This window comes from Pholis gunnellus, assembly GCF_910591455.1.
Source record: "Pholis gunnellus genome assembly, chromosome: 12".
Lineage (NCBI taxonomy): Eukaryota > Metazoa > Chordata > Actinopteri > Perciformes > Pholidae > Pholis > Pholis gunnellus.
In genome coordinates, this window is record NC_136539.1 from 18,764,719 (window position 1) to 18,790,957 (window position 26,239).

A 26,239-nucleotide genomic window follows, 5' to 3' on the forward strand; every position below is an offset into this window, starting at 1 on the left:
TTTATTTAATTTGAATACAGAACATTACAGCTGATTTGTATTTTTCCTAACAAATGAACTATTTCCAGTGTCAGCCTATTGTTTTGTTCAGCAATGCCGATTAGAAAATATGAATAAGTATTATTTTCATCAAAATGAAGCCACTTCTGCTTGGTATCGGTGTGTCAGTAGACCGTTCAGTTTAAAAGTATAAAATATTAGGTGGATAATTGTTTGTTTTTTCGAATGGGCAAACAAAGATGAGTCACTAAAACTATGTAGGCCAGAAACACATTTACAGCTAACTATATACTTTGTTGTTTTGTTAGAGCAAAATTGTTATTGTAGGCAAATAATTGTGGCTGACTCTAGTGACAAATCAACTGCTTGCTTCAACTAATATAATCTTGTAATCACTTTTAATCATAATCATCATCAGTTTATTTATTACCATTCAAATGAGTATGAAGACAAACACATTTAAAAATACACATTTTGTGAAAACACTTGAAAAAGCAAGAACACAGCACATATTTTTTTTTAGTGTGAGCACGGATGTTACTGTGGCACACATTGGTGGCAATGGCAATCAATATGATTAAAACACATACTGAGAAAGAGACTTATTTAAAACAGTCTGTTATTATTTTCTTCATTAGTTTTGTATTAGTTCAGTTGTTTTGGCTACAGTAAGTAAGCTGTGTGAGTGAATGTAATTCAATTCAAAATCACTAAAAAGCAGCAAGAGCCTGGCTCTACAACAGCATACAATATTTACAGAGTAGTTAATCAATTCACAGTTTCTCTCACTATTTATCTCATGAGTCTTTTTCACACAAATGACACCCTTGTGCCTCTGTACTGGTTTTATTCTTATTGCAAGTTTAATTTTCTTATAAGGGCATATGCGTAATATGATTTCCAAGCAAACTGTGATTACACTGACAATATATTTCAGGTGAGTGTTTTCAAGTGGTAATACTTAGTAAAAGAAAATAATCACAACGTCCAACTGGCATTAGGCCATTCTACAACCACGAGATGGCGCCAATAGTCAAAAGATAGCTGGTGATTTGCTCTTAAGTTGCAGCAAATACACCCACCTGTATGTAAAAACAACCACAGCACTCAAGGAAGGAGGAGGAGAGGCAGCAAAGGGAAACAAATGGATGAAAACTGATAGGCATAAAAAAGCCGAGTCTGTATTTGATTGTCTTATTTTTAGAATAATTTTCTACATTGTTCGTTTCGAAAAAGCGCTCTCCCACATGCTCCCTTTCCTGGATTTCGTATTTTCTAGGAAATTCCATATGTATTAAAATACCGCGCGTAAAGGTTCAACTGTGCGTAATTTGATACGCGGCCCTTGATGGTTTCAGTAATTCGCTCGTGAAAGAATGTCTTGGTTTAAAGGTTAAAGGGGCTAAATCCTATTTAGATTGTGTATGTAGAAGTCTTTAGACGTCTTGCTTACATGCAACTGTCGTCTCAGCAGCAGCAACAGCTCCCCAATTACATGTTTAAATGGATGCTGTTGAAACTATCGTTACGTGTCTATGTCTACATTTTTTAAATTTCTAACCAAATAAATCCAATGTTTGCCTCTGTCACCCCTCTTCGTGCGTTCCTGTGTTACGGTGTTTGTAGGCTATTTCTCCGGTTTGCCTAAAAGATGAATTAAGAGTCAGTTGTAATGGTTACTGATGCTAGTCAGGCTGTTGATGTTGTTGACACAGCTGATGTGGGACGGAGACACGGTGCCAAAGGGCCCTGGCGGCTGGAGGTTGTGGGTGTGATACAGAGCCGCCGGAGGGGAGCCGGGCCAGTAGGAGAAACCCGGCGGCCCCATCCCGGGAGCCACGAGGTTCAGTTTGGAAATCCCGGTGAAGGGAATCGGGGAGAAGTTACCCTGAAACTTGTAGATGGCCTGCTCTGTGGTGGACGGCTGGCACACCTGCGCCAAGCCGTGGAAATCAAACTTGTAGGCATACCGCTTGCCGTGGACTTTGGTCATGATGTTTTTGTCGTAATAGTAGCGCAGCGCCCGGCTCAGCTTATCGTAGTTCATGTTGGGTTTGCTTTTGCGCTCCCCCCAGCGCCGAGCCACTTCGTCCGGGTCGATGAGCTTGAACTCGCCGTTGGTGCCCTCCCAGGCGATGCACGGCATGTTGGCGCTGTCAGAGAGGAGCTCCAGCAGGAACTGCCACAGCTGAATCTGCCCGCTGCCTGTATAGGGGAGACGATGACCATTGATTTGATGTAAACGATTAGACAATTATTTTTTATTCATAAATCAGTAAACAGAACCAGACACATTGGGTCAGTCCACATGAAACCCACATGTCTAAAAGGTACAGTCTGTTTTGGGGAAAATGTAAGATTTGTTCTTTTATCACTTTTATCAAATAATAATAATAATAGGCTATTGGCAGCACATTTCAATAGACAACGCAGTGATATTCAAAGGCAAATTGCAGTCTAAAATGAATTAAATGCATTAAGAGACACGTTAATGCTCTTTGAATTAAAACAGTTTGTTTAAACATATTTATAAAATGTCAATGCATCTTGAGCCGAACTTTTTTTTCCTTGGATAGCCTTCGTTTAAATGCATCCAAGTGTATTTTTAAACAACATTGAATGTATTAACTAATAATTTAAAAAAACAATGTAGGTGCTCCCAGGTGTTAGTGTTTTCAAATTATACAAATGGTCAAATACGTCTCATAATAATTTGATTATTTTGTAAGTCTATTTTCACTCTGTAACAGTATAAAAGAGTGACAATGAGCTGTGGACGAACGGCAGATGGATTCTGGCGTTTTTTTAATTCTTATTCTATCTCGTATTTATGTTCCTGATTCAAAATGTATGAGACACATTTTGAGCTAAAAATAATGTTGGGGTGCAAAGCCCGTTATGGGGTGAGAAGAATGGCGTCCGTAATTGAAAACAAATCGTTATCTGTGACCAACAAACAGCTGCAAACTGAGAGCATGCAGAAAGTAGGATGTGTTTTTATATCGATCACAATTCAATTAGATCCCCCAACAGAAACACAAGTTAAATGAAATTTACCGTTAAACTAATTTAAATCGTGCTATAATATGTCGGGCATTTTTACTATTAATGTGGTAAGCCTAAGTGATTCCTAAAATAATTCCTTCGGATTTGATTTCATTATTCTTCTCAAGTTGTTACCAAGAGTTAGGCTCAGAGGCTTTTCTTCCATGGTTAATAATACAATTGCAATTGTTTTATCTATAATTACTATTTAATAATGGATAATTTCAGATATTGTTTTAAAGTAGCCTATTGGAAGACTTCTTTTATATCATAAAAAGACAACTAATATTAAATAACTGTGCCCTACATGGTGATAATAAATATATTGATTACGTGTCCAGGCAGTTCATTCTCTTACCTTTCTGTACTCCTGTGTTTAGTGGACCCCAGGATGTTCCTTTGCTTTCCTTCAACAGATTTTCTGTTGGATCTGAAATCAAAACAGAGACATTGTCAGCATCATCAACTGTCTATCCATCCTGTCAAGGCCTGTTATCTAATTAATATCTATGATTTTAATAGTCTATCATTTTCTTCAGGAAGCCATTCAAAATACTGTTACATTCTAATCTTGCTTTGCTGGATCAAGACAACAACTTCACTGTTTCTATTTTGGAGAAATGAATTAAAGCAAGACCAAGTTGGATCAATGAAACAGATGAAAAACAGATGAAAAAGATTAATTAAATGAAATAAACCCCAGACAAGGTTATAGTTTTCACCTGTTTTCAGTGAGAAAGTATTTAATAGCAGCTTATATAAAAATGTTAAAAGACGCTGTAAATCTGACCAGACCTGTGCGTGCGATGATTCAAAGTGAATTGAAATGTTAAAAATGGCAAAAGCTCTACAAATGGTTAAAATTGATTAAAATCCTAATTGTATCCTCAACCAGTCGCAGTCTAATGCAAGAATCACGTCGTCCCTGCGGTCTCCTCTCCGAGAAGCCAGGAAACGCGTCCAGGAAAAAGGATTTCCGATTTCCGACAAAAGAGCAGACGGGCTTTCAGATTGAAAAGGCTGAACAATGCGCTGCCCTGCAGACGGAGCATCGTCGCCTCGGGACGCCGACACCCGGCAGAATTTAAAGAATCATAACCGCCTATTTCTATAATCCTTTACTGGACAAAATGACGAACCTGAGAGATACATGTTGAACATGAGGTTTCCTCCGCAGTCCTGTCTCATTGTGTTCGGTGGTTCAGAATGGGTTGGATTTCATTTCGTTGGTGGCGGAGGAAAAGATTTTTATTAAACTTTATCTCATAACTGTGATCTGGAATAAATGCGGGTGGACAGATTGAAGTTTCCAGGCAACTGTCACTGGCCCCCATCTCTGAGACAATATTCAGACAGCAATTTCCCCTGGTGCATTGCTTTAATTAAAAGAGCAATTTACCTCTGTCAGTCCGCCTGGTGCCCACAATAAAAAGAGGCCGATAGAAATTGGGCCCTTATCAATCCACCATCACAGTTTAATAAAGTTTCCGCGTTAAGATCTCAGTTTCTATGGTGAATTGAAGTGTTTGACATGGAAACCAGTTCAGATCCTCCTCACTTTTCCGCCTCTTTACCTCTCGGCAAACAACAAAGACCTATTTCATGTTGGGAAAAGAATATTTACCTTGAAAGGCACGCTTCAGTGCACACGAGAAAGCAAGGACATTTCATCCCCCCTGACCTTCTGTTTGTGGGTTTAAGGTTATATAGCCTCAATCGGAGGGTTGTAACTTTAAAACCATGGCTTCTGATGCTCACTGACGTTATCATTATTTTTCTAATTTTGGTGTTTTTCAGAGGCAGTGGACTGTGTGAAGCTGTGTGGGCTCTATTACCATGCCTGAGTATATAGTGTACACACCCTTTGTTATTAGTCTTATCATTAAAACTGTGGTATTTTTAATTAATTCACAAATATTTAGGTGCAAATTATGTTTCATGGCCTTTGAATAATTGTTAAAAATTGATTTATTTCACTAATAAATCATAATCTTTCAACACTTGTCTCTCTAATAGTGTTCAATGTGATCAATCCAGGACTATATTGTTATAATCCGCAGTCTATTTATCTGCCCTGAAGCACTAAATGGGGTGTTTAAAAGCAACAAGTACGCATTTAAAGAGGAAATTCATGTCATTTATTAGCATGACAACAAACCCTGGCATGATGGTTTGTCCATGAATGAAAGGATTAATGTTTAAAGATGCGTTCCACGTAAATGCAGCATCCTTTGTTTGATTCTGTGACATTTGTTGCATAACTCATTCTCTCTCTATGCTTTCTTGTCTATTCCTTCAATGAGAGTGATTGAATCAAGGCGAAAAAGGCGACAGACCCATTTTCAAAACATTTAAAAAGAGAATTATGTTAACACTCAGACATTGACATGAACACAAGTGCATCTCTGCCATGGTGGTTTGGCATCTGGTTTGTATTGTCAAAATACAATTTTTATGTGTCATGACATGAAGAGAGGCAGGCTGATCAGTGCAACAGCAGCAATGTAAAACACAATTCATTATCATTTGTGCCAGATTACATGAATCCTCATGAGCCCTCCCCTGGAAAGAAATCATTGTTTCAAGTTTCAAAAGAGACTTAGGGATTCTGTCAAGTACAAAATATTTTAGCCGGAAGAACTCAAAAACATTTTCTTTTATTTGTATAAACTAGAAATTATACATTGAAATTAAAGTACAACACATGTGTCCAATAGAAAACTATTAATTCGAATCCCTCTTTGCATATCTGGCCCTGTGTGTTGACTTAAACTGTGTGATAATCGTTCATATTCTATTTCAGGATTTGCTCTATAATGTGTCACCTGACTGAGCTCAGTAAAGCCCATATGTAAACACAGGTAATGTACTGCAGGCCATGCAGTGTATATTGTATGATAGGTTATTTTGTTGTTTTTTACAGCTTGCAAGTTTGTACATGTAAGTCCCTTGTCACATAATCAGGCTTTGTAAAAACAGATTGCATCAGACTACGAAGGCCTTTGACTGTCTCATTAGTTTACGAATGATTTGTAATCTGTATGATTTCGAGGTTTTTCCTCACAGACAAAGAGAAGGAAATCTCGTGCAACTGATCAATGGAGAATTAATTAGCAAATGTTCCATCATGTCCCTTTCTCCTGGACGAAAAAGATGTATTTTCCATTCTTCACATGGCAGCAGTTCCTCAGCCCTGGGCTTAGTAGTTGTGTCACTGGCGTCCCAGACTTGCTTTAGCTGCCTGAGTCCAAGTATGAGTCGCAGGCAACTTAAAACAAGCCTCGAAAGCTAGACTGTACTGATGCAGTGGATGGTAAATAGTGCAGAAAGCAAGAAATCCACTGATAGAAAGAAGAAAACAAATATCATAGAAACATCAGAAAGGCATTCATTTGTTCTGTTTCTTTAACATATCACATCAATGTGTTGCTACTTATTGATCCAGGCTATATAGAGTTCACAATGTATGTAAAATAAAGAATTAAGTCAGGATCTGATGGCAGATAGTACACAAGTCAAACTGAAGCATGTATTAACCGAAAGCATCGTAATCTTGCATAAATGTAAATACATTTTGACAAAGATATACATTCAGGCTAAATAGCATAATTTCTCCTGTTTAACACATTCTTAAAATTTAAAAAAACAACTGTAATTCATTTCAAGCAAAGAAATCAATCCCAACACCCTCGTGAAATTATAGCTGCCATCAAGAATCAATGCAAACTTGCCCTGTGAAGCCTCACACTTACCTTGGTGCTCTGAACTGTGTGGCCAAAGTACCAGAGTTTGCAGCTTACTGCACTGCTCAAGTGTCACTCCTCTATAAACCCCAGTGAGAGCTGCTTTAATCTGTCTGCAGAGGAATGTATGTTTGAGAAAGGTGTGTGTGCATGGTTACACATTTATCAAAAGATCCTGTTTTTTTGGGCGTGGGACGGTGAGCATGCTTGTTGGCGTGTGACACGGAATACCACGTCCTGGACCAACAGGAGGCGTATGTGTGGAGGTAAACACACTCCAGGATCCCTGTGACGTGATGTGGCCGTAAAATAAACATGATGGTGCCACATTACTATAAGCAAACAAATGCTAAGCTAGTAAACTTTGAACAGTTAGTTGTGTGCAAAGGTATGGGGAGATACTGTAAATCATCAAAATGTATGATCAAGGGTATTTTACTTTTGTGTGAAAATTCAATGATCTTTATGGTCTCTTATGGTGTTTACAATGTTTAGAAGACTGAGGGCCTCAGGGTTTCAGTAGTTGCAGCTTTAAAATCCTCACACATGCTACATCTACATCACCACCTTTGTGATATGTAAAGATGTAATTAAGGAATCATTAGGGGTTAGATATAGTGGTTTTCACTTAGGATAAATCAATCAATGTACTCTGGGAAAGTAGCGTATTTTAAATCTGTCATTAAAACAATTTAACTTCGAATTTGGTGAATTCTTCAGCTAAACTTAATGGCAGGTTGAAGTTTTGGACATGCAGGGCTTTTCATGGCCGGCTACAACAGTAAGTAGCAGCGAAACATATACTGTGTAAGGACTGGGAATATAAGTTAATGGGTTTCATGAATATGATCGAGTCAAGTTGGTGGTTCATGTTGCACGGCTTTTAAACTTTTTTTGTTAACGTAAGTGTGTTTATTTGACGTAACATGCCTTTACAGTTGGTCTAAGGGGAAAAACAGAGGTCTGATAGGCTAAACAGGTACATCAATGACATTACATGCACAGCATTAGTCTCTCAGAGGACCTCAGCTGAATTGCTTCGTCAGCCCATTGAAGTATTCACGGTAATACTATCATAACTCTGTGTCTGGTACACAGTACTTTTGCTGTATCAGATAAAGCAAGCAAGATCAAGAGAACTTGAATCTGAATTCATTCTATTTTTTAAATATGATTCACATTAAATGTTTTACCTAAATGTACACGTGTTTGTTGAGTGCACTGGCTGTCAGACAGATAAGTTGGCCAACCAACCAATCTTTTTCTTTGTGTTCCTCCCTTTACTGGTAAAGTGTGATTGCAACAGTAGAGAACAAATAATAGAAACAAATGTGATATGGTGCTCTTGTTTATTCAAAATAAGAATACAGTCTGACAAGAACAATGTTACACACCTTAAGGCTTAACAGAAAGATTTGAATCAAATCTTTCCATGTTCACTAAAAGGCTAAATATGTCCTTTAATTAAATACAAAGCAACAACTGTCTGTGGTAACAGCCTGCTCTATGAAGCTAAAAGAGAATAAGGGGCTCTGATTTTGCATTGCTTGTGCACCGACCGCTCAATGTAGCCAATCAGATTTAGATTTATTTAGTTTTGGTGATTGTAAAAAGAATGTAAAAAGAAAAAGGAATACCGACAAACAGTCTCTAGTTTTGAAGAAAAGCCTTTATTTCCTATTTCAAGAAGAAGAAGTAGTACTTAGATATCCATACATGCAGAGCCACAGAGTGATAGAAAGAGTTTGTCCGTCTACTGTTCTGTGACAGCGGTCTGTCCGGGGGTTCAAGTTGAGGAACGGGGGTTCGGGGAGAGTTTCTTTTTTTTTTGTTCAGGTTGGGTCAGGCAGGCAGGAAGAAGGCTTAGTGCTGGATCCTACGAATGGACTGCACCTGGTTGGTGTGAGCCTGGGTGCTGTACTCGTTGTAGTTTCTGTACTCGCCTTGGTGTCTGTCTCTCTCCAGGATGTACTGGTAGCCACGGTAACCAGGGAACTGGTAGGCCACCCAGCTGCAGAGGGAGAGAGAGAGAGAGAGAGAGAGAGAGAGAGAGAGAGAGAGAGAGAGAGAGAGAGGCGGTGAGTCAAGGACAGATCCCAGATTACAATATTCCATTTACACAAACATTATAACAGACATTTGGTTGATAAATGACAAAAAATGATTTATGTCATGTGTTTTGACCAAAGTTATTGAGCAGTGATTGGATTCTGCAAAAGGGGGAGAAACAGGAGAAAGAGAGAGATGCCAGTAAACCCGAGGAAGATGTGTAACTTACGCTCCTGAGTTGACTTTGATAGAGGGCACCTCCTTGCTGCACCAGCCCATGGCCTGTAGGGAGGGGTAGTCATCGCACATCTCAAACTTACGGCCCTGGAAGTCCTCACACTCGTACAGGGTCACCTTGCTGTCACTGTGGTTCTGCAGAGACAGAGACGGAGAAAGGATGTCAGCCACTTGACCGGTCTGACTATTAGAAAGACAAAAACCAGGGATGAGTGGAAGGATGTGGTAACTCACAGCGCACTTGATGGGTCTGAAGGAGAGCATGTGCTCGGTTCTGTAGCTGCTGTTTCCACTCCAGGCCTCGTAGCGAGGGTAGTCTCCCTTCTCCAGGATAAACTGCTGTCCCTGGAACTCTGGGTACTCAAAACCCACCCAACTGGAGTGGAAAGATGAGGTGGAGAGACATGAGAGGGGGGGGGACAGAGAAAGAGGGATGAAAGAAAGGACGAGGATTGAAAGGTTGAGGTTAAATGAGCAGACCATATGTAAAATATCTAGAACGTATTAATTCATTGATAGAATTCTAAAACAAGAACAATAATGAACCACTAAATGTAAAGTCGTTTTAGTGCAACAACAATGGAACTGTCCTCTTTGTTAAACAACAGAGTCCAACGCCCACCGAACGGCCCGGAGTGAAAACAACATGCAGCTTCTTTTGTCAAAGGGAGCACAAAGCAAACATTAAATACTGCTGCTGCTGCTGCTCCTGCTGCTGCTGCTGCTGCACCCAGGGCTTTTTATCTGATCGCCAGTCAGTCAGTCAGCCATTCTGGCTCATAGCCGGCAGCTGCACACATCCAACTCATATCAGGGATACACTTGGATGCATGCACACACACACACACACACGTGCAAACGATACATGCCAAGTAAATTAGAATTGCAAGAGAAGCAAATAATGGAATTCTATTAGTTATTATTATGGTTGGGGGAAAATGCAATTTTTAAGCAGCAATGAGTGTTTAATAAAGACTGCAGACCAACATACTGTGGAAATTAAACTCACTCTCATTATTACTCAGATACTATGTATTCAGTTCGGTACAATTTCAACCAGATTCTAGCAAATCATTGACTGAAATCAAACCTTATCATAAAGATGTCCGAACTTAATTGTGTTCAAACATAAACACATAAAAAAACAGAAGAGGTCAAGAGGTGAAAGAGAAGTGATTTCTATGATGTGAGGACAATACAAAACTAGATAGATGGAGAGAGCAGGAGGAAAAGAGCACCAACAATGTTGACTTACGGTCCATTCTCAACCTTGATTGAGCGGATCTTGTTGAAGCCCCTCTCCATGATGTTCTGGCACTCCAGCATGAACTCACAGCGCTTTCCCTGGAAGTTCTCCTCCTCCCAGACTGTGATCTTAAACTGGCCCATCTGCTCCATCTGTTGAGTGTTCATGGCTGCTGCTTCTCCCTTAGGGGTTACTCTCTGGCAAAGGTGGAGGGTTTAAAAAAACACAGTCAGTGTTAATAGATAGAAAATCAGAATCACAACAAAACCCGCATGTCCTGAGTAGTGATACTGTCAACAAGACTGAAAGAAGTAAATGAGTAACTGTAAATGTTTGGATTTGGATTCTTTTTTTTTTGATGAGACAGATGAAACAACAATCTTTTTGTTTAGCTAGATGTAAAGAAATGGTTTCTACATTGAAAACAAACCAGAGCCTTTCTATTCAAAGCATATTATTGCACCTTCACTCTGGAAATAAATATCTCCCAAAGGTGTCACCAGAAGGGAACAATTCCTGTCATTCATCATTTTTCCATTTCTCCGTAGTACAGATTTGTCTCTGTTTCCATTGAAGAGATTCAATCTAGAACCACAGACATGTCTCCTCCCCTTAAATTGTACAACTACTGTTACCAGAAGTAAATACCGTAACAGCAAACCACATATGTGTAAGAGACAGCTCAAGAGCGTGCATGCTGTCTCCAGTACCATTTGCAGTTCTCCTGCAGAAGTCATCACTTCTAACAGGAGTTGCTAACCATACCTAGCTTAATTTCTTCAGTTTTGAAGATACAAAATAGCACATTAGCCTCCTGGTTTGACAAACATATTTGTATGATATCTACAGGCCAAACACAAGCACAACTATAAGGCATCATCTTGCCAGCTTTTCGCACTAAAACGACTGCTGAACTGTGTCACCCTAAAAAAAAAAAGCTATGAAGTAGCTACCATGTTTTTACTTCTTAGCAAATCAAGTCTCAATCAAATTGCATGGCTGTCTATCTAACACTATGGGCAGCATCTTGGTGGCTGTCGGGCTCCACCCCAGTACACATAGCTGTCCCCTGATTGCAGTTTCTTAGCTGAGTCTGAGGCAGTGTGTTGGTATACTTACAGACAGTACTGAGGTGGGACAGATCCAGTATAATCAATGTCGGGGGAGAGACCCTTGCCTGTGTTTTTATAGGGCCGGGCCCCCTGGACCTGCGCCACTCCATTTGCCCAGCAGCCTTGCACACTCAGCAGCTGAGCGGGCCAGCTGAAAGGGGGGCATTAGCCTCGTGCTTTGTGGAGGCTCCAGAGTACCATTGTCCTCAGAGCCCCAAAGTAACTTAGTCATCAATATGGCAGCCACGGTCAGTGGCAAACTGACCCAGGACCATACAATGGTAACGCACTGACACAACAGTTTGATTGGTGTGGCAGGATAATAGACACATTCTAGGAGCTGATCCCCTCTCTCTCTCTTTCTCTCTCTCTCTTTCTCTCCCTCTCGGCTGAAGGTAAACCGAATCCTAAACTAAAGGTGGAGAACGGGCCCAAGGCATCTCACAAAGACAGTACTAGGACATGTGCCAGTTTCATCTGGAGGGCGTCTTCATCTTCCTCTTGTCCAACGGTTGAGTCTACTGCATGAACTGCTATAGTAGAAAGCTACATGTACTGACCAGGACTGTTGGAGAACCTGGCCTATACTCCTTGTTGTGGCTTTGGAACATATCTTTGGGAATAGAAATGAGGAGCATCATCCCCCAAATAAACAGGATGCTACAAAATGTCATCGAGCTCATATGGGTGGGAGTATGTTACGATATATGCTCCAAGAAAAGACATCGGAGTGCACTGTAGCTTTGGTAGCCGACACTTCCAACCACACTAGCGCTCTGGTCATTCATTGTAAAACATGACATAAGAAGAAAAGTATTTTATTATAAGAATTAGGAAATAATCATCTTTAAGGGAGAATAATCGTGAAATGGAAGGGCTGAATGACAAATATAATTTAGGAAGAGAACATATCTAATATTGGAATACAAAACAACACTGTTTTTTTTTAAGCTAAATACTATTTTCAAATGTCCAATGATGATTTTAAATACAAGTACATGATCTATATACATTATTTTCTCCTGTATTTCAAATAGTTACAGCTTCAGAAAACACCAGTAACATTAATAAGTTAAATGTGGCCCGGTGGTAGTCCCTATATTATATTTAAAGACCTGTGATTTAAATTGGGCATGATACCATGTTACTCATCAAACTTTCATCAGTTTCTACCACACTTTGAATTACCTTGTTGTTGAAATGTGCTATACAAATAAACTTGCCTTGCCTTGCCTTGCCTTACCGTTTCCACATTTGATTATGGATTTGCCTTTATTGTTACATTTCTGCAAACAGCTACAGAGCGCGATTAGACAGGCACGTGTAACATCATCAATCAACATCATGAATAAAAACCATCTCATAGTCATGTATTATATTGTTCTTGTGTGGGCTTATAACAGTAATGTAATGGTATTAGCATTGCTTCTTTCTCTTTGTCTGAAGCCAAAATAATTATAATACAATACATATTTAGATTTGACATAAATGACAGTAGATGAATGCATTCCTATTTAATTACGTGATTATTTGGTGTGCAATGACAAGCTGTAACACCACTGACTGAACACTGGCAAACCATCTGAACCACATTTACTGTTTAAAAATGGAGCCTTCATTGTCAGCGTTACTATATCCCTTCACTGCTATTTTTCTTGCATGTTTTGTAATTTTCGAATACACCAGTGTTACAAAAGCGTTGCAATAACCACAAAGATTTTAGTGATGTATTTTCATTCATCATTGGTGACATCTAGTGGCCAACGTGTGTATTTTACTGCACACATGGGCAGAAACTTGTGAAATTGGCCTGCTCTTGTTAAAATAATGGTCAATATTATTGTCATAGTACAAGCATGACAGCACATCAAAACAAGAACTTACAAAGGACTGAGATGGAGTTCATGTGGAAGTATCTAACGTCAGAAACAACTATGACAGTGTGTGTATGTGTGGGTGTGTAATACTTGTGCTGTGGGAATATAAATCTGTTTACACAGTCACATTGGGCTCGACTACATTTTGGGAGCACAATGCAAGTCCCCATAATGTAAACCATTATATTTAGGGTGGAGACGTGGCTTAAAGTTAAAGTTAGGTTAGGTTTAGGTTAAGGCTAATTGGCTGACTACGCTGTCATTTCTAGGGTAAGACTCCAAAAAGTGAATGGGAGTCAATATAAACTCCCCAAGAGTGAACAAATTGTGTGTGTGTGTGTGTGTGTGTGTGTGTGTGTGTGTGTGTGTGTGTGTGTGTGTGTGCACGTGTGTGTGTGTTGTCCACCTGTGGGCATGTCTGAGCTGTTCACTTGTATAAACAGCTTTCTCATTGTCTTCTGTTAACCCATTCATTGTCCTTGTCTCTACGTGTGTCTCTTCAAATGTGTGTGTGTGTGTGTGTGTGTGTGTGTGTGTGTGTGTGTGTGTGTGTGTGTGTGTGTGTGTGTGTGTGTGTGTGTGTGTGTGTGTGTGTGTGTGTGTGTGTGTGTTTATGTCATCAGATGCTTGCCCCCAGAGCAGGTGATGAGCAGGTGAAAGGACAGGCTTATATAGACACAGATGTCGTGTGTATGTGTGTGCGTCATGCACACAAACATTTTTTATGTATGTAGACACCCTATGTAGTTCAGGTAGCACACACGCAAAGGTCTTTCATTTGTATTCACCAGGTCTGACAAGATGGATCAGCAGAAGATCCTTACCTTCATTTACACGCAGACACACACACACACTCAGCTCATTTCCCAGTTAAATACAGCTGGGTGGATTTGCATGAGTCAGGTACATACAGTGTAGTCTAGTATAGAGATAGTACTGTTCTACTTTGAATCCTTATCTTGCTGTATTAAAAAACTACTCTTTCCTTCTCACTGGTCACATGACACATCTACAGGCCACTGGCTTCATATCATTGAGGAAGCATGCAGACACGGGATCCTTTTATGATTGCACTGCATGGTATTACATTCACTATAATATAAGATCATTGTACACTGCTGGGTGCACCCTACAGTATGGTGCAAACACTGCTTCATTGTGATTCTTTATTAAATTCAAAGGTGTTAATTAATCATTATTATTACCTTTGATTGGTAAGTTCTGGTGTGCAGACGTCTGAGTCTTATCTCCACTCGGTTTGAAACTCAAATGACGGCATCATCCATTTAATTATCATTGAACTTTTGTTGTTATTTTTCCAGGCCATACAGTGAATTCGAATGGAATCATAATTTCACACAAGCCAGTATACTCACACAGCATAAGTGTGTTAACACTGCTGAGAGAGATTTTCTTTTTTTCCGGGTCAGTGTGAGTCCGAAATATTTGAATAGTCAGTGAATGCACCTGCACACACACACAAACCTGTTTGCATGCAAGAGCAGACACACACACACACACACACACACAGTGACTTACAGATTGCACTGAATAAATGCCCTCCTTCAGGTGGAAGGTTACCGTGGAGATTAAACCAGGTTAGGATGATATGCGAGCAGGACATCTGCTCCTACCGCCTCTACTTGTCCCTGCTGATCTCTGCGCGGACACTCAACCAGCTAGATTTACCTGCAGGAAAAACATAGAGAAACACTATGTAGACTTTAATATGTTCTGCGCTTGTGCCCGTAAGGCTACATAGAAAGATTATGTATTCTTAAAAGAGTTAGACAAAGCAAGAATATTCAACATTCTTATTTGTTTTATTGATTTCCCTTTTCTAAACTAACAGCAGCTTGTTACCACGGTTGTTATTTTTCATGTTAGATGGTTACATTTTCGTTCTAATAAAGAGCACTTCACAGCTTATCGAGATAATTCCTTTCCAAGATCTCAAATGCTCACTTTTCATCCAGCAGCGCTCCACACTGCATATTGTCAGAAAGAGAGAAGGTATAGGGAGTAGCCAACCAGGAGAGGGAACAGGGCTTGGCCATTTGCATGACTCTTCATTATCGGTAACTGTCAGAGGAAACAGCACACAGCCCACAGGCAGCACACACACACACACACACACACATGCACACAGCCTTTGGGAAGAACTCCCTTTACCATTTACAGATAGCAGCAAACAGTTTGGCAGGCAGGACAAATGTAATCATGTCCCCGCTGTGCAGATACAAACAGTGTTCTTAATGATACTGATACAGTACGGCCCTGCAGAGCAGAGTTAGGGTCACGGCCGGGGCGGCAGGAGTCTTGAAATGAGATTATATATTGCACAACATTTATAAAAAGCTTTATATACATACAACAGCTTCTGTCATTGTTCCCTTGATATAGACGGTCAAATGACTTTAATGAAGAAGGGAGAAGCCTCAGGAAGATCAAGTGAGGAGGGATCGCTCTTCCAGGACAGACACACATGCAATACATGTAGAATTAGAACTTGTATAATCAGAATGACAATACAACATTAATTGCTTAAAACATCATATATTTTGTGATTCCTCTTCATTTTTGTGTATGTTTTCTCTGTTTGCATTTAGCTGGCCAAACAGGCAAAACCATATGAAATAAAGGTAAAAGTAAAATGATACCCAGAGGGTATATTATAGAAAAGTATTAAATGCATTTATATTGCATGTTTCTGGATTCTACCTCTTTTTGCATCGTCTGGCCTTCATGGCTACAGAGTTCTTTCATGTTGTGTGTTTTAAAGAAATGACAGTAACAGTATAATGAAAAGGCTTCTCAGTGAAAATATGTGTCTTGTAGTGTCGCCAAAGTAATGCTACACAATGATCCTATAATTAAAACAATCAGTATCTGCCCTCTTTGAGAGGGTAATTATCAGGCCTATTTTAAAGATGAGAAAATATCTCTACACAAATTCAATGTGATATTTCCGACCAGTTTCATACTGTATCAAATGGTGATTTGAAAAGAAATCAATTTCCACTGAATATATACATTCATACCTTTTTAATTTTACAGAAAGAAGCATCTGTCTGAAGCTCTATGTTGAATTGTTAACATATTACTCACTTGCTAATACAGCTCCGGGAGCTGGGAGGAAGGGTGTAGCAGCAGCAGGACCAGTTGGGATAGTCAGTTTAAATCGGGGCAAGGTAACCAGGATACTGAGGAGCGCGAGCTTCCTCTGGCGTTAAACAAATATTGACTGGAGCTTTAAGCAGAGGCAAATATGCTTTCAGGTAAAGAATGACATGCTGGGCCGGCTTTCAATTAATGTCTCTTCTTGTAAGGTGATGACGAGATGTTTTTCGAGGTAATAAAGAGTGAAGGGGATCTACCAAAATGAACACAATGTTAAAGGACTATTCTGCAGGGGGGGACCACGGGCATGAAAGATAAGTATACTGTATATTGTATGTAACTTCAGTTGGAGCGTACATGGGACGTGCTGTAGTGTGGGAACATATTCAGTCACAGAGATCACCACTCAAAATGAATTTTAAATGTATGACATAATGTGTTAGACTTTCAGAGAAAGTGATCATCAGTGATTTAGCGTCGGCTCATATGCAGGTCAAATGTTTCAATTTGACTCGTGTTTGAACCTAGTCTTTAGTAGAAACTTTTCTTTTTCATATAAATTGTTTATTTCAATAAACAATTAGTCAATAGTTAGATTGGTCGGGGATCGCAATCTGTGTGTGTATCATGTGTTTTGGCACCGTACGTTAGCTCTGGATGTCGTTGTTATTTTTCCACTAGATGAAAAAGCTTCAGCGTGGCTTTAGAATGAATTCATCCACTTGAATTGGGAATGTAAAATGGCAGTTTACTCTTTAGTAAGGTGGAATCGTATAGCTGCAACATTTTAATTTATTGTTTGAAATCCAAAAACACTTAGCCTCGTCATCCGAGAGCTGGATAAAAGGAAAACACCAGTGTTCATTTAAATCACACAATAAAGCGCTGAAAAGACGATATACTCATAAACAGAAGGAACAATACACACAATGACTTGTAAAAGTGTGATAGATGAATGCTGTACCATAGCATCCAAATGGCAGATGGCCCATATCAGATGTCTGGTGTGTGTATGTGAGTGGTTAATGTTTAGTTAATGATTAACATAGCCTCCCATTAAGCCCATCTCTCTGCTCCCTGGTGCTCGCCTGCAGCCTCAGTTCGTGACGTAGGAGATGGACAGTAATGAATAGGCCCCGGTGGAAAATACATGCTGTCAACATGAATGTGCCAACGGGAAAACAATTATCACAAAAAGGCACCAAGGGACGATACGGAGATAATCATCCCCATCGTTGTAAATGTCAACCTTTTCAGCACATATGAAATCATCCAGGGGGAAGCTCAAACAGGCACATCTAGATGAGTTCAACCTCTAGCTAGAAAACAAACAGTTAATGACCATCACTTGGACACTTTTCCTAATGTCAGTTACATCAGCAGTTATACTGTCTTTCATTTGCAGCATCGTTACTGACCTGGACAGACAGGCACGTCTGTTCAAATCGAGCAGGTTTTTACATGAACATATGGTTGAAACTGCAATTCATAATCTTATTTTTACCTTTTCAGTATTTAAACTGCATCTTTTTTTTTATCAATGAGCATCCTTTCTTGATAACCTGAATCACTGATTCAGTCAACCAAGTTCACCTGCTGTAACCCTTCTTGTGCTTTCCTTTGCTCGACACAAACACCGGTTCATATTATAGTGTCTTTAAATGTCTTCTCAAATGAGTCAGGAAATTAATCTTCCAGGAATTTATTTTTTTTCACTTCACCTTCAGATAAATGATTGTGACTCCAGCAGTCAGGCAACATGTTGTCCAAGGCTGACATGGCTTTCTTTAGAGCATTGCCTTGTTGCCAGCTGTATGCAAATAAGGCAATCTATTCAGTGAAATGTGCTGTACACCTGGTGCTTCAGCCAACGAATCTATGCTGTTATCAAGTCATCTTAGATAAAGCAACGACCCAGACTCCTGACCTTATGGCTGATGTGTCTTTTTTTCAGAAATGTCTTTTACATTTTTGAAGATTTTCAAGACTTTCATTCCTGTAATTTGGCTCACTTGTGCTGCCCATGAACATCCTTAAAACAAACTTCAAAACAACCAAAACCAACACTCCATTATTTGTCTGAACTGACACTTGACAGTGGTTTAACAACAGTGATGCTCCTGTGACGAAAAAAGAAGCTTTGTGTCTTTCCCAGTTGCCAGTCCATACCTGCATAACGCGAGCCGAACGAACAAAACTTAATCTTCAGGTATTGTACGTGTGGCTCAACGTGAAGCAAATACGGACATGAAAAAGTCACAGAAACGGATCACCGTGCGACGATGATGCAGAGAAGTCAAGGTAGTAGTGAGCGAGTAACAGCTGGCCTCTCTGCTGTCAGGTAACCTCTGGAGGAAGATTTGGGAGAAGTTAGAACACCAAGCAAATGTACACCCTTGTAAGAATGGACACTCTGAAGGAAATTTAAAAGACAATGAATAAAAAAGCCATGCAGCCCACCTTCATAAGAAGCAAAGCGATGAAGGCCAAAAATGTGCAAGCTGGGTTAGATATGGCTCACCTTTTACGTGCATCGGATGTGTGGGGTTTGTGTCAGGTATACACCTTTTATACCTCTCATGCTCTCTCTATCTCTCTCTCTCCCTCTCTTTTTCTCTCTCCACCCCTCATGGATAAAAACGACACGGATGATCCTCAGGGCATGCACGGACACCTGTCGCATGGTGCGTTGCTCTGATCCAATATTGACATAAAGGGGGAGGGGTGCGCGCGCACACACACACACACACACACACACACACAATGCATTATTCTTACCAACCCTTTTCCTCCATCCAAAGCACCCTCCCTCCCTCCCTCCTCCTCCTCTGTGCCAGGCAACGTGTCTGACCTTTGTGCCTGCGTTGATCTGCAGAGAGGCGCATTGTAAGGTCGCTACCTGCCAACTCAATTTGTTCAGAGTCTGTTCGGGCATCATTTCCATATCATATGCCTTGCAAATGACTTTCTGCTGATGGGCGGCTCACCTTGCCTGACAACTTTGGGGAAATAAATCTCTCTGTGGAATCTACCAGGTGCCGTGGAAGGCAAATGCTCAGGGTTCAAACTGCCACTGAAGAAAAAAAATCCACCCTGAGACATGACGAAACAATGATTCAGCCAAACTCACGGCAAAACAGGAGAAGTATGTCGTTTGATCAAGTTGGTCTCGGTCAAATGACAGTAATGCTTGAAGCTGATTCCTATTTTCTTTAGCTGAATGGCCTCTGAATAAGTAATGCAATCATGGAATCTGGAAATGTTTTAGTGATTTAATAATTCAGTACCTATGTATTTAATAATACAGAAAACTATTGGTAATTGTAAGGCAAAGATCGTGAAAAGCGATTTTCCAACTGACAACTGAACCTGTTCCACAAAACATGAACAATGACAGTCAACCGATCAGAGAAAAAGGTGTAAACAGGAAAAATGTAAAAAAGGTGATAATTAAACAGGCAGGGGAGGTCTAAAAAAAGATCCAACCGAGTTGCATTATGAGAATTGTAGGATCCAAGTTTGACTAATGGTAAGGACTACAAGTTATTTCTCAGCCCCTGCTGCTTTCATTTGGACTATTCCTACCATCCCCCACCATCATGGAGGCACAATACAGAGATGATAAGAAAATAAATTAAATGTGATATAGAGATAGAACATCAACATTCAAACCAGCAAGAAATACACTTAAAGTGAGGAAGAGGAATTATATAGAATTACTTGATTTTATAATTTTGCACACATTTGTTGTATTTCATGATATATACTGTGGATCAAAACCAACAAAATATTCTTGACAACATTGTTATATTAAATTCAACCATTTGTGATCACAACACCAGGTTTCTGTGAGTCTAATGATTCACATTGACAGTATTTTATTTGATCAGAAGTGATTGCTTCAAACTGGAATTGTATTCTGGCTAGTTTTTTTTTAATTCATAATACACAGCTTAATTGACTCATCTCTCATATAACTTTTATGAAGCCTTAAATGGAGTTATGCAAGTCAACAAACAGTGGTTTCAACCTACACTAGCTAAATCCGGCGGTTACTGCTGATAACAGTGAAGCAGAACAGCCACCCATCGGTCCCCCCACCCCCCAGTTTAACACGGTTAGCTCTGTCGGCATTGTTGCCTTTGTTTGCGCTGTTACCACCGTTAGCTGCTATAGCTGCCGGCTCAGCCGTCGCCATGTTGAGAGGCAATCCCAAAATCAATATGCCCTGAATTTGGAATTGAACCACCTTTAAGGTAGTATAAAGTAAAGGAAACCAACCAAGATCAGTTTAAAAAGAAGATGGAATTTCTCCAATGTGGTGTAATAATAACCACTGAGGTTATTTGATGGGTCATTGATTATTGGTGCATTATCTAAAGTCTTTTTTTTTCCCAATATGAGTACATTCCAATTGTGAAATACAGTATCTTAATCTAGCTAAATCACATAGCGGAAGTTTCAAAACAAATGACATTGCAGTATTATTACAGTAAGTGCATATATGTACAGTAGGGGAGGAAAAATAAACATTGAACTTGTTTTTTTAACGTAAGATTTTATTTAAGTATTCACTCTCACTTTACAAAAACCCACATTGCATTTCTTCTGCATACGGAGGGGAAAAAAGCCAAACAAGATCTCTGTTAGATAAATACATCTAACCATTAAACCAAGTATGAGGAAACCATCAAGAACCTTCTGAACCGATTTCATTGCATGTAGGCCTGTTAGTAACAGCACAACTGTCATGGCTCCAGGACACACAGATAATAAAATCTGTTTGCTTTTAAAGGGAGGTGTCAAACTGAAGGAAACTTTCTCCGGTCTTAAAAAAACACATCTCTTCTTAGAGACACAGAAGATAAGACAATGGACAACAACTGAGATCCCTGATCAAGTCACATAATGACTGAATCTATAGCGATTTAGGAAAATGATACTTTACCTCAGCATTTGCTCTTTTATGGTAAGTTAAGGACATTGCAATCAAATCAGGCATCATTTTATAGTTCATAACATATAAAGTATTCCCTTTAGAAAAAATGAAGTCAAGTTAGGACCATAGTAAAAACCACTATTTGAAACTCATCATCCATTACTGAACTGTGACTGACTAAGCTGTTCCGTTTGCCATGAAATGAGCTAACTGTACGTTCAAGCCTAACACCAACCTATTACTGCTACTTTGTGAAGCTGGAGTTCATTAATGACGTAATTAGCAGCAGATATTTGGGTATGGAGTTATGTCTTGCAGCCAAAAGTATGTCCGATAGAATATGAAAAGTGATGCTTGAGATCCAGATTGGACAAGACCGTACCGGAACATTCCCCGAATCACAACCTAAATATTACGCAACCATTAAAAAAAATATTACCCATTCCCCCTCTTATTCGGACAACAAATCGTGGTCTAGTATTGCAACAATTACATGATACAGACAGGACGGTGAGCTTGTGGCAAAAACAAGCTTCATCCTGAGTGGACGCAGTAGTCTTTCTCAAGCGAACGACGCCTCGTAATCTTGCTTTAACAAACAAAATCCTCAGGGGACTTTGACAGCAAACTCAAAAAAACAACAACTAGCTTTTCAAGGTAATCCACATATTTTCTCTTCACGGTTTGACCTCAATAGGAAGAACGAGCCATCTTCAAGGAATAAAGATACATTTTCCCAAATTTGTCTAAACCTGATCAGAGGTATCGCAGCAGACGGACTTCAGGTCAAGTTGTGCAGTTTATTGATCGGAGGGAATCGGAAGAACACAGTTAAAGCAGCTCATCAATACGACAGAATCAAAAGTTCGCATTTACATATGTTCCACAGTAACGTGTCCGGTTCCACCTGCCAGGTACCTCCTGCAAATGTCTATCAATGTATTGATGTATCCAAATATGTGCACACTACTCAAAATGTAAAAGACAAAATACTTAAAAGGTTGTCCGCAAAAGTCCTTATTAAAGTTGCAGGTAAAATTTGAAATTAGATGCAACTCCTTAACCTCCCTATTGGCCACTCTGGCCCAGTCTCTTTGTGTAAGCCTCCCAGCCTGACTTTCTGTACGACTCAGCAGCTTTCAGCCTATCAGGGGCCTCCAGGATCCCCCGACCGACGATGATGACATCAGAGCCTTTGTTGTAGAGGACTTCCTCTGGGGTGGTGTACTGCTGGCCCAACCCATCACCTGTAAGAGTGGGGTGGGGTGGGGTGGGGTGAGGAGACAGAGAAGGGGGGAGGTTGTTCAGGAGCAAGAGGACTATTGATAGCTCGTCCAGGAATCATTTCTTACACTATAGCGCCTCCTTGTGTTAAAGAGGAGCCACAACACCAAAAAGAAAGAGTTGAAAGTCATCAAGCTCTTTCTACCTTTTTTACCATCTATGTTTGGGGCGTCACAGATAAATCACTAACAGGAGAAACGACACTTAGGCACTTAAGGCAGCCAGGTTATACCAGGCATTGTCCCAATATTGGAGTACTATGTATAAAATGGGTTTATTGTCCTACACTGTTCACATAAGAGCAATGCTAACAGACAGTTTGCACTTATGTGGGGTCCAAATACTTTTGGGTGACACATCTTTGTTGTAGTGGTGCATCGTTTACACCATGTGCTTCTCCTAGAAAATACATTACAACACAAAATGCATCTAAAGTCCACTCCTACAATTCATGAACACCACAGATTAATAATATTCAAGTTGGAGTCTGTGCGTATGCATCCAAACAAATGTGTATGCATGTATGTAAAATAAAAAAATTAATATTAAAAAACTTTTTGTTTTTTTTTACCTCCGGCCTGCATCTGCACACCAGGGGTCATGTGGATGAACTCTGGCTTCTTGGTGATCTTGGAGCCAGAGATAAACCCAATCACAAAGTCTGACTGCTCCTCTGCCATCGCCAGCTGTGAAGATAAACGTAGATAAACTGTAAACCATGAACTATAATATATATATATATCTCTGAGTAAACTTAGAAAATGCAGACACACACTTACCACAGCCTTTGTGTATTCACCAGTAGCCAGTGACCCCTGGGAGCTCATCTGTGCTATGAGCAAACAGCCTCGGCCCAGAGGCCTTCCTACAGCGCTCAGGCCCTTCACAACCCCGGGGCCCGGCACCGCATGGGCGTTCACTATGTGGGACCAAGATGAGATCTGGTACATACCACCTGGGAAATAACAAAACACAGTTTCTCAAATGTCATCTTGAAGACAGGTGTGTGTCATACATAAGCCCAAATTTGAATATCAAATCCTCTCACCTTCATACTGATGCTTGACTGTGTTTCCAATGTCTGCAAACTTGCGATCTTCAAAGATGAGGAAGTTGTGTTTCTCGGCCAACGCCTGCAGTTTCTGGGTAAAGGCCACCGTGTAGTCCTGTTGGCAGACGTCACAATATTCGATTAATTGTCCTGACAAGTGTTGTTCTTGTGAAACGTGAACCGGTTTCACTCAGACCTTCAGGATGTCTACGTGGGTCTTCAGCATGCAGACGGTCGGACCGAGAGAGTCCGCCAGCCGAAGAAGCTCCTCGCTGCTCGTCACGTCGGCGGACACACAGAGGTTCGACTGCTTCTCCTCCATGGTCTTCAGCAGCTTTGACGCCAGAGGGTGAACGTCTGCAGACGAGGGGAGGGAGAGGCTGGGTGAAGAGCTTCATTCAACAAATTGTACCGTGAAATTTAGTGCTGGCCACTTGGCTACATACTTGGTAGTTTGGCTCTGTCGGCGTAGCTCAGCTCCATGTTCTTCTCCACACACGCCTTCTTGGTGGCAGGGACCCCGTTGCCGTTATCATCCTTGTGGCTGAAAGAGGAGAAGTTGCAACGTTAGTATGCATTTAAACACAAACACTATCCTCACCAAAACTGTGCGACTGTACCTGAAAGTGTTATTGTCCAGGATGAACTTTTTCACTCTCTGGGCGGTGTTGGTGTCGATACGTTCGGCCTCCTGCAGCACCTCGAGCAGCTTGAACATGGAGATGATGGAATGGAGCCGGATTCCCCGAGACGCCAACATCTCTACGGCGCCTTGCTCTCTGTCCATTAGTACTACGGCATCGGTCACCTAGAACAGATAAAAGACAATACTACTACTACTTAATGGGCTTAAATGACCGTTACAGTGATCATTCTAACAAAAAGCATCATCTCTTCTGATAACGCACCTTCAGCCCCTCTTTGTAGAGCACTTCAGCAGTCTCCAGGATGCTGCTGCCGGTGGTCACCGTGTCCTCAATGATCAGACATATGTCCCCCTCACGAAATGAGCCCTCCACCATACGCTTGGTTCCTAGAAGAGGGGTTACACAAGGAGTCTCATCAGCCCCTTTTCCTGGCGAACTAGAGTTATTGTTGCTTAATCCGCTCTCGATCACACGGGTCAGAAAACTGCTCCTGCGTTGTTTTAGAAAACTTGGATATCTAAACTTTCAATCATGTCGCCACTTGTGTATCAGGGGTGGAGCAGTGCTGTAGGTTATTGTGTTTGACAGCTGAGACAAAAGACGTGCTTTAACATCACTGATAAGAGTTGTGGTACTAGTGACCATTTTAACCCACATAGGCTCCACGGGGTGTCAAAGTGTCCTACTGGGAGAATATGGATGATGTAATATTTGGAAAAAGAGATTATTTTTCTTTTTTAAATGGGCTTAGGCTCTAATATCACTATCCTCATCTTCTCACAAACACCCATGCAATCCATGGAGGACAATACTCTTTAAACGTCCCATAAACCCAGCCCACCCACCATAGTCCTTGGCCTCCTTCCGCCTGATGAGCATGGGCAGTTCTTGTGTAGAACAGATGATCGTGGCCAAAGGCAGGGCTGTGTATGGAACCCCACACACAGAATCAAACTGTAGTCCCTCGTCTTGCACTCGCTGGTAGAGAACACTTGACACCTGCACATTAAAACAGTAAAAAAATCAATGTGGCATTGGACATTAGATGTTTAAACTTTATTTAAAAGAACTCTAGAGGTAATAAACTCAGCAACTTTCAGTCAATTGCTTATTCGGGGAACCTTTGAGTAGTTACGCTGCATTATAGCGCGACACCGTGCAGCCTTTAGATAGATGTGTGATGTTTCAGTTGTTGTTCCTTCATCGCATAGGATTTAGTTCGTCCAGTTGTGTCGCGAGGAGTTTCAGCACGTGTTTACCTGGTTCATGAGCGCTGGGTGGGACACGAGAACCCGCAGGTCGATGTAAATAGGCGTCATCATGCCGCTCTTCAGCTTGTACTCTCCGAACTTCACCCCGCTCACATCGTGGAGCTTCAGGATCAAACTTTCCATGGAGACGTTTTCCATCTCGTCTGTATTCTGGAGCCTTAACAGAAGTTATTTCGAAGTTGCAGCAGCCTCGTCTTCGAGGCTTCCTCTGGGCAGCGACACTTCCGCTCTGATTTCGTCAGAATAAAAGCATCATCCCGCGATCGGATGTTTTTCGATATCCTGTATTTTTTTGCGCATTAACAATCATGTCAGGTACAATGTCAGGTCTAGAAGTTCAGCGAAATTGTTTAGGGGCTTTATTGATTTTTTTTCATGAAGCCTACATAGGCTAATGAGTGCAAAATTAAGCTAAAGTGCCTCTGCAGGAACTCGAGAGTATAAACAATCCGTTTTAAAAGGTAGGCCCTCAATAGCTGACAAACTACACATAATATTAAATGATAAGATCAGGCGTTATGATCCCAGGAGGAAGATTACAGTAACAGAAGAAGAAACCCAGATTGGAAAAATTATTAATGTGTGTTCTCTTTCTGGCACTACCATTAACTCAAGCTT

The 26,239-nt window shown here is 40.6% G+C and overlaps 3 protein-coding genes across 3 annotated transcripts; all 3 read right to left on the minus strand.

Moving 5' to 3' along the window:
• Positions 1–410: 410 nt before the first annotated feature.
• On the minus strand, positions 411–4,625 carry fev (FEV transcription factor, ETS family member). Its single transcript, XM_079170450.1, is given in 4 exon segments — positions 411–2,205; positions 3,404–3,475; positions 4,185–4,250; positions 4,253–4,625. Coding segments are annotated over 4 exon segments (807 nt in total). The 5' UTR covers positions 4,380–4,625; the 3' UTR covers positions 411–1,663.
• A 3,938-nt stretch (positions 4,626–8,563) lies between these two features.
• On the minus strand, positions 8,564–15,372 carry cryba2b (crystallin, beta A2b). Its single transcript, XM_079170828.1, has 6 exons — positions 15,275–15,372; positions 14,849–14,998; positions 10,330–10,517; positions 9,309–9,450; positions 9,067–9,209; positions 8,564–8,799 (listed from the first exon to the last, which is right to left on the minus strand). Exons 3-6 carry the CDS (start codon positions 10,485–10,487, stop codon positions 8,652–8,654), a joined length of 591 nt encoding a protein of 196 aa, XP_079026954.1. The 5' UTR covers positions 10,488–10,517; positions 14,849–14,998; positions 15,275–15,372; the 3' UTR covers positions 8,564–8,651.
• A 5,604-nt stretch (positions 15,373–20,976) lies between these two features.
• Positions 20,977–25,821, minus strand: umps (uridine monophosphate synthetase). The gene is made up of 10 exons (XM_079170335.1): positions 25,610–25,821; positions 25,196–25,349; positions 24,612–24,736; positions 24,324–24,511; positions 24,150–24,247; positions 23,900–24,060; positions 23,701–23,818; positions 23,432–23,607; positions 23,224–23,338; positions 20,977–22,615 (listed from the first exon to the last, which is right to left on the minus strand). The coding sequence occupies exons 1-10, from the start codon at positions 25,757–25,759 to the stop codon at positions 22,437–22,439; spliced, it is 1,464 nt and encodes a 487-aa protein (XP_079026461.1). The 5' UTR covers positions 25,760–25,821; the 3' UTR covers positions 20,977–22,436.
• Between the last annotated feature and the right edge of the window lie 418 nt (positions 25,822–26,239).

Excerpts from the sequence above, each read along its gene's own strand:
- umps (XM_079170335.1), bottom strand. The coding sequence starts at position 25,759 with ATGGAAAACGTCTCCATGGAAAGTTTGATCCTGAAGCTCCACGATGTG. Across the intron at positions 25,350-25,609 it reads ACCCAGCGCTCATGAACCAG|GTGTCAAGTGTTCTCTACCA; the intron begins GTAAACACGTGC and ends TTTAATGTGCAG. Across the intron at positions 23,608-23,700 it reads AGTCAAGCATCAGTATGAAG|GTGGTATGTACCAGATCTCA; the intron begins GTGAGAGGATTT and ends GTTATTTCCCAG.
- cryba2b (XM_079170828.1), bottom strand. The coding sequence starts at position 10,487 with ATGAACACTCAACAGATGGAGCAGATGGGCCAGTTTAAGATCACAGTC. Across the intron at positions 9,451-10,329 it reads ATCAAGGTTGAGAATGGACC|TTGGGTGGGTTTTGAGTACC; the intron begins GTAAGTCAACAT and ends TTTCCACTCCAG. Across the intron at positions 8,800-9,066 it reads ATCAAAGTCAACTCAGGAGC|CTGGGTGGCCTACCAGTTCC; the intron begins GTAAGTTACACA and ends CTCCCTCTGCAG.